The sequence below is a fragment of the Brachionichthys hirsutus genome, chromosome 1 (genome assembly GCF_040956055.1).
Source record: "Brachionichthys hirsutus isolate HB-005 chromosome 1, CSIRO-AGI_Bhir_v1, whole genome shotgun sequence".
NCBI lineage: Eukaryota > Metazoa > Chordata > Actinopteri > Lophiiformes > Brachionichthyidae > Brachionichthys > Brachionichthys hirsutus.
This window is the reverse complement of record NC_090897.1, coordinates 208,295-217,167: the sequence shown is the minus strand read 5'-3', so window position 1 is coordinate 217,167 and position 8,873 is coordinate 208,295. Positions and strand designations below refer to the sequence as shown.

Here is an 8,873-nt window from a genome sequence, read left to right as displayed (position 1 = left end):
CTTCATCCTGAAACTGGACTCCAATTCATCCTGAAACTGGACTCACACCTTCATCCTGAAACTGGACTCCACTTCATCCTGAAACTGGACTCCACTTCATCCTGAAACTGGACTCCACTTCATCCTGAAACTGGACTCCACTTTGTCCTGAAACTGGACTCCACTTCATCCTGAAACTGGACTCCACTTCGTCCTGAAACTGGACTCCAATTCATCCTGAAACTGGACTCACACCTTCATCCTGAAACTGGACTCACACCTTCATCCTGAAACTGGACTCCACTTCATCCTGAAACTGGACTCCACTTCATCCTGAAACTGGACTCACACTTTCATCCTGAAACTGGACTCCACTTCATCCTGAAACTGGACTCCACTTCATCCTGAAACTGGACTCCACTTCGTCCTGAAACTGGACTCACACCTTCATCCTGAAACTGGACTCCACTTCATCCTGAAACTGGACTCCAATTCATCCTGAAACTGGACTCCACTTCATCCTGAAACTGGACTCACACCTTCATCCTGAAACTGGACTCACACCTTCATCCTGAAACTGGACTCACACCTTCATTCTGAAACTGGACTCACACCTTCATCCTGAAACTGGACTCACACCTTCATCCTGAAACTGGACTCACACCTTCGTCCTGAAACTGGACTCCACTTCGTCCTGAAACTGGACTCACACCTTCATCCTGAAACTGGACTCCACTTCATCCTGAAACTGGACTCACACCTTCATCCTGAAACTGGACTCCACTTCATCCTGAAACTGGACTCACACCTTCATCCTGAAACTGGACTCCACTTCATCCTGAAACTGGACTCCACTTCATCCTGAAACTGGACTCACACCTTCATCCTGAAACTGGACTCCACTTCATCCTGAAACTGGACTCCAATTCATCCTGAAACTGGACTCACACCTTCATCCTGAAACTGGACTCCACTTCATCCTGAAACTGGACTCCACTTTGTCCTGAAACTGGACTCCACTTCGTCCTGAAACTGGACTCCAATTCATCCTGAAACTGGACTCACACCTTCATCCTGAAACTGGACTCACACCTTCATCCTGAAACTGGACTCCACTTCATCCTGAAACTGGACTCCACTTCATCCTGAAACTGGACTCACACTTTCATCCTGAAACTGGACTCCACTTCATCCTGAAACTGGACTCCACTTCATCCTGAAACTGGACTCCACTTCATCCTGAAACTGGACTCCACTTCGTCCTGAAACTGGACTCACACCTTCATCCTGAAACTGGACTCCACTTCATCCTGAAACTGGACTCCAATTCATCCTGAAACTGGACTCCACTTCATCCTGAAACTGGACTCACACCTTCATCCTGAAACTGGACTCACACCTTCATTCTGAAACTGGACTCACACCTTCATCCTGAAACTGGACTCACACCTTCATCCTGAAACTGGACTCACACCTTCGTCCTGAAACTGGACTCCACTTCGTCCTGAAACTGGACTCACACCTTCATCCTGAAACTGGACTCCACTTCATCCTGAAACTGGACTCACACCTTCATCCTGAAACTGGACTCCACTTCATCCTGAAACTGGACTCCACTTCATCCTGAAACTGGACTCACACCTTCATCCTGAAACTGGACTCCACTTCATTCTGAAACTGGACTCCACTTCATCCTGAAACTGGACTCACACCTTCATCCTGAAACTGGACTCCACTTCATTCTGAAACTGGACTCCACTTCATCCTGAAACTGGACTCACACCTTCATCCTGAAATTGGACTCCACTTCATCCTGAAACTGGACTCACACCTTCATCCTGAAACTGGACTCCACTTCATCCTGAAACTGGACTCACACCTTCATCCTGAAACTGGACTCCACTTCATCCTGAAACTGGACTCACACCTTCATCCTGAAACTGGACTCCACTTCATCCTGAAACTGGACTCCACTTCATCCTGAAACTGGACTCACACCTTCATCCTGAAACTGGACTCCACTTCATTCTGAAACTGGACTCCACTTCATCCTGAAACTGGACTCACACCTTCATCCTGAAACTGGACTCACACCTTCATCCTGAAACTGGACTCACACCTTCATCCTGAAACTGGACTCCACTTCATCCTGAAACTGGACTCACACCTTCATCCTGAAACTGGACTCACACCTTCATCCTGAAACTGGACTCCACTTCATTCTGAAACTGGACTCACACCTTCATCCTGAAACTGGACTCACACCTTCGTCCTGAAACTGGACTCCACTTCGTCCTGAAACTGGACTCACACCTTCATCCTGAAACTGGACTCCACTTCATCCTGAAACTGGACTCCACTTCATCCTGAAACTGGACTCCACTTCATTCTGAAACTGGACTCCACTTCATCCTGAAACTGGACTCACACCTTCATCCTGAAACTGGACTCACACCTTCATCCTGAAACTGGACTCACACCTTCATCCTGAAACTGGACTCCACTTCATCCTGAAACTGGACTCACACCTTCATCCTGAAAACACACACGCACACACACACACACACACACACACAAACGCACACACCTACACACACACGCACACACGCACACACCTGTCTTCTTCGGACCACTCCAGAGTGACTCCACATCTCAGGCACCGTGGCTGTGGCTGCAGCGTCCTCTTTAAACAGATAGAGAAGTAAATCAGGTCCATTTGTCCTCGACCCCCCCCGCCCCCCCCGCCCCCCCCGCCACAGAGGAGAAGGTTCTCAGAACTACGTGTGCTTGATGCAAAGTCGAGAGAATTTTCATCCTCGCCTCGTATGCAAAGCGCTTCCTGCACAGAAACACACAAAGTCCTGGTCCCACAACTCAGAACCAGCAAATGGGCCGTCAGAGCATGAGGAAGGACCAGCGCTCTGGTAACAGGTCCAAAGAAGAACCAGCGCTCAGGTAACAGGTCCAAAGAAGAACCAGCGCTCAGGTAACAGGTCCAAAGAAGAACCAGCGCTCAGGTAACAGGTCCAAAGAATAATCAACTGGAGTTCATGACTTCTATATGATCGTTGCAGTGAACATCCTCCTAGAAGAGGACGGCTTCTGATTCGTTATTGACTGTTCTCCTCAGGAAACAGGCTGGTACCAGCCAGGAAACAGGCTGGTACCAGCCAGCCCTAATTGCATGGCAACCGCTGATTAAACAGAACTGCAGTACAAGGTGCTTAACAGAACCGCGGCGCACCGGTTAACGCACGCTCTCTCTCTCTCTCTCTCTCGAGATGACTTCCTGTTGTGATCTGGACATCAATAAAACTGAACTGAATTGAATTGAATGGCTGCCTTGATTTGACTGCAGGGAAAAGACATGCAAATCATCAAACAGGAAGGACGCGAGGAGAACGCTGCTCTTATACTTTCCCGTATTGGGAGTTTGCAAAACTTTATTTAAAAGCACTGAAACCAAAATGTAGGGCTGCGACATGTCTCCTCACTAATTTAATTGTGGAGAATCTTTGATTCTTGATCCTGGTTTTATTCTGAAGGCACTCGAAACCAACTCTGGATGACAGCGCTAATGATCCGACTCATAAAAGGAGCCTGCCGATTTGAAACATGAGCATTAAATGACTTTGCTGTGGTAGAAACGCTTAAAGTATTCATACACATCTGTAGTACTTGAAATACTGCAGACATGTGACTGAAGGCTGCTTCATCTTCATAAAACCCTTTTAATAACAACATAGGATATAATATAACACCGATATGATCGACTGACTTCACCTCAACCCAAAAGCTTTTGCTCCGTTTAAACTCGTGTGGAGATGAAAGTCCAGCCGGTACTCACCAGAGGCGTGTCCTGTCGCTCCTGCATGGCTGGACCGAATGCTCCTCTCTCCTCCTGCTGCGAGGGCGAAGGCGTTTCCCTCCGCGGTCCGATGGTGAACCACCTCCGTCATCAGGGAGTGGTGAGGAGGTGGAGGAGGAGGCGGAGGCGGAGGCGGAGGCGGAGGCGGAGTTCTCCCTCCAGCCGGCCGGACTCCAAAATCAACCCTTGATTTGCCTGTTGGGTCGGTTTGGCTTCATGGGACCAGATGGTCCTGTTGCCTCATGAAACACGTTTAAAACGACGCCTGTAAAACGGCGCCTTTAAAACGACGTGTTTGAAACGACGTGTTTGAAACGACGCCTTTAAAACGACGTGTTTGAAACGACGCCTTTAAAACGACGCCTTTAAAACGACGCCTTTAAAACGACGCTTTTAAAACGACGTGTTTGAAACAACGCCTGTAAAACGGCGCCTTTAAAACGACGTGTTTGAAACAACGCCTTTAAGACGATGCCTTTAAAACAACGCCTTTAAAACGACGTGTTTGAAACGACGCCTTTAAAACGACGCCTTTAAAACGACGCCTTTAAAACGACGTGTTTGAAACGACGCCTTTAAAACGACGCCTTTAAAACAACGCCTTTAAAACGGCGCCTTTAAAACGACGTGTTTGAAACGACGCCTTTAAAACGACGCCTTTAAAACGACGTGTTTGAAACGACGTGTTTGAAACGACGTGTTTGAAACGACGTGTTTGAAACAACGCCTTTAAAACGACGTGTTTGAAACGACGCCTTTAAGACAACGCCTTTAAAACTACGCCTTTAAAACGACGTGTTTGAAACGACGCCTTTAAAACGACGCCTTTAAAACGGCGCCTTTAAAACGGCGCCTTTAAAACGACGTGTTTGAAACGACGCCTTTAAAACGGCGCCTTTAAAACGACGCCTGTAAAACGGCGCCTTTAAAACGACGCCTGTAAAACGGCGCCTTTAAAACGACGTTTGAAACGGCGCCTTTAAAACGACGTTTGAAACGGCGCCTTTAAAACGACGTGTTTGAAACGACGCCTTTAAAACGACGCCTTTAAAACGACGTGTTTGAAACGACGCCTTTAAAACGACGTTTGAAACGGCGCCTTTAAAACGACGCCTTTAAACGACGCCTTTAAACGACGCCTTTAAACGACGCCTTTAAAACGACGCCTTTAAACGACGCCTTTAAAACGACGCCTTTAAACGACGCCTTTGAAACGACGCCTTTGAAACGACGTGTTTGAAACGACGCCTTTAAACAACGCCTTTAAACAACGCCTTTAAAACGACGCCTTTAAACGACGCCTTTAAAACGACGCCTTTGAAACGACGTGTTTGAAACTACGTGTTTGAAACGACGCCTGTAAAACGACGCCTGTAAAACGACACCTGTAAAACGACACCTGTAAAACGACACCTGTAAAACGACGCCTTTAAAACGACGCCTTTAAAATGACGCCTGTAAAACGACGCCTTTAAAACGACGCCTGTAAAACGACGTGTTTGAAACGACGCCTTTAAAATGACGCCTGTAAAACGACGCCTTTAAAACGACGCCTTTAAACGACGCCTTTAAACGACGCCTTTAAAATGACGCCTTTAAACGACGCCTTTAAACGACGCCTTTAAACGACGCCTTTAAAATGACGCCTTTAAAACGACGCCTGTAAAACGACGCCTGTAAAACGACGCCTGTAAAACGACGCCTTTAAAACGGCGCCTTTAAAACGACGTTTGAAACGGCGCCTTTAAAACGACGTGTTTGAAACGACGCCTTTAAAACGACGCCTTTAAAACGACGCCTTTAAAACGACGTGTTTGAAACGACCCTTTAAAACGACGTTTGAAACGGCGCCTTTAAAACGACGCCTTTAAACGACGCCTTTAAACAACGCCTTTAAACGACGCCTTTAAACGACGCCTTTAAAACGACGCCTTTGAAACGACGCCTTTGAAACGACGCCTTTGAAACGACGCCTTTGAAACGACGTGTTTGAAACGACGCCTTTAAACGACGCCTTTAAACAACGCCTTTGAAACGACGCCTTTAAACGACGCCTTTGAAACGACGCCTTTGAAACGACGTGTTTGAAACGACGCCTGTAAACGACGCCTTTAAACAACGCCTTTAAACAACGCCTTTAAAACGACGCCTTTAAACAACGCCTTTAAAACGACGCCTTTGAAACGACGTGTTTGAAACTACGCCTTTAAAATGACGCCTGTAAAATGACGCCTTTAAAACGACGCCTTTAAACGACGCCTGTAAACGACGCCTTTAAACAACGCCTTTAAACGACGCCTTTGAAACGACGTGTTTGAAACTACGTGTTTGAAACGACGCCTGTAAAACGACGCCTGTAAAACGACACCTGTAAAACGACACCTGTAAAACGACACCTGTAAAACGACACCTGTAAAACGACGCCTTTGAAACGACGTGTTTGAAACGACGTGTTTGAAACGACGCCTGTAAAACGACGCCTGTAAAACGACACCTGTAAAACGACACCTGTAAAACGACACCTGTAAAACGACACCTGTAAAACGACGCCTTTAAAACGACGCCTTTAAAACGACGCCTTTAAAACGACGCCTGTAAAACGACGCCTGTAAAACGACGCCTTTAAAACGGCGCCTTTAAAACGACGTTTGAAACGGCGCCTTTAAAACGACGTGTTTGAAACGACGCCTTTAAAACGACGCCTTTAAAACGACGTGTTTGAAACGACCCTTTAAAACGACGTTTGAAACGGCGCCTTTAAAACGACGCCTTTAAACGACGCCTTTAAACAACGCCTTTAAACGACGCCTTTAAACGACGCCTTTAAACGACGCCTTTAAAACGACGCCTTTAAAACGACGCCTTTGAAACGACGCCTTTGAAACTACGCCTTTGAAACGACGCCTTTGAAACGACGTGTTTGAAACGACGCCTTTAAACGACGCCTTTAAACAACGCCTTTGAAACGACGCCTTTAAACGACGCCTTTGAAACGACGCCTTTGAAACGACGTGTTTGAAACGACGCCTGTAAACGACGCCTTTAAACAACGCCTTTAAACAACGCCTTTAAAACGACGCCTTTAAACAACGCCTTTAAAACGACGCCTTTGAAACGACGTGTTTGAAACTACGCCTTTAAAATGACGCCTGTAAAACGACGCCTTTAAAACGACGCCTTTAAACGACGCCTGTAAACGACGCCTTTAAACAACGCCTTTAAACAACGCCTTTAAAACGACGCCTTTGAAACGACGTGTTTGAAACTACGTGTTTGAAACGACGCCTGTAAAACGACGCCTGTAAAACGACACCTGTAAAACGACACCTGTAAAACGACACCTGTAAAACGACGCCTTTAAAACGACGCCTTTAAAATGACGCCTGTAAAACGACGCCTTTAAAACGACGCCTGTAAAACGACGTGTTTGAAACGACGCCTTTAAAATGACGCCTGTAAAACGACGTGTTTGAAACGACGCCTTTAAAATGACGCCTGTAAAACGACGCCTTTAAAACGACGCCTTTAAACGACGCCTTTAAACAACGCCTTTAAAACGACGCCTTTGAAACGACGTGTTTGAAACTACGTGTTTGAAACGACGCCTGTAAAACGACGCCTGTAAAACGACGCCTGTAAAACGACACCTGTAAAACGACACCTGTAAAACGACACCTGTAAAACGACGCCTTTAAAACGACGCCTTTAAAATGACGCCTGTAAAACGACGCCTTTAAAACGACGCCTGTAAAACGACGTGTTTGAAACGACGCCTTTAAAATGACGCCTGTAAAACGACGCCTTTAAAACGACGCCTTTAAACGACGCCTTTAAACGACGCCTTTAAAATGACGCCTTTAAACGACGCCTTTAAACGACGCCTTTAAACGACGCCTGTAAAACGACGCCTGTAAAACGACGCCTTTAAAACGGCGCCTTTAAAACGACGTTTGAAACGGCGCCTTTAAAACGACGTGTTTGAAACGACGCCTTTAAAACGACGTGTTTGAAACGACCCTTTAAAACGACGTTTGAAACGGCGCCTTTAAAACGACGCCTTTAAACGACGCCTTTAAACAACGCCTTTAAACGACGCCTTTAAACGACGCCTTTAAAACGACGCCTTTAAAACGACGCCTTTGAAACGACGCCTTTGAAACGACGCCTTTGAAACGACGTGTTTGAAACGACGCCTTTAAACGACGCCTTTAAACGACGCCTTTGAAACGACGCCTTTGAAACGACGTGTTTGAAACTACGCCTTTAAAATGACGCCTGTAAAACGACGCCTTTAAAACGACGCCTTTAAACAACGCCTTTAAACAACGCCTTTAAAACGACGCCTTTAAACAACGCCTTTAAAACGACGCCTTTAAACAACGCCTGTAAAACGACACCTGTAAAACGACGCCTTTAAAACGACGCCTTTAAAATGACGCCTGTAAAACGACGCCTTTAAAACAACGCCTGTAAAACGACGTGTTTGAAACGACGCCTTTAAAATGACGCCTGTAAAACGACGCCTTTAAAACGACGCCTTTAAACGACGCCTTTAAACGACGCCTTTAAAATGACGCCTTTAAACGACGCCTTTAAACGACGCCTTTAAACGACGCCTTTAAAACGACGCCTTTAAAACGACGCCTGTAAAACGACGCCTTTAAAATGACGCCTTTAAAATGACGCCTTTAAAACGACGCCTGTAAAACGACGCCTGTAAAACGACGCCTTTAAAATGACGTGTTTGAAACGACGTGTTTGAAACGACGCCTTTAAAATGACGCCTTTAAACGACGCCTTTAAAACGACGCCTTTAAAATGACGCCTTTAAACGACGCCTTTAAAACGACGCCTGTAAAACGACGCCTTTAAAACGACGTGTTTGAAACGACGTGTTTGAAACGACGTGTTTGAAACGACGTCTTTAAAACGACGCCTTTAAAACGACGTGTTTGAAACGACGTCTTTAAAACGACGCCTTTAAAACGACGTGTTTGAAACGACGCCTTTAAAATGACGTGTTTGA

At 46.2% G+C, this 8,873-nt stretch overlaps 1 protein-coding gene across 1 annotated transcript in view; it reads right to left on the bottom strand.

Annotated features, from left to right (window-relative positions):
- The window catches only part of trpm5 (transient receptor potential cation channel, subfamily M, member 5), a 17,103-nt gene extending 13,250 nt beyond the window's left edge, over window positions 1-3,853 (bottom strand). The window contains exons 1-2 of the mRNA XM_068755705.1: window positions 3,827-3,853; window positions 2,595-2,662 (exon numbers count right to left, since the gene is read on the bottom strand). Coding sequence (XP_068611806.1) covers window positions 2,595-2,662; window positions 3,827-3,853 — 95 coding nt within the window. The remainder of the gene's footprint in view (window positions 1-2,594; window positions 2,663-3,826) is intronic.
- Window positions 3,854-8,873: the final 5,020 nt, after the last annotated feature.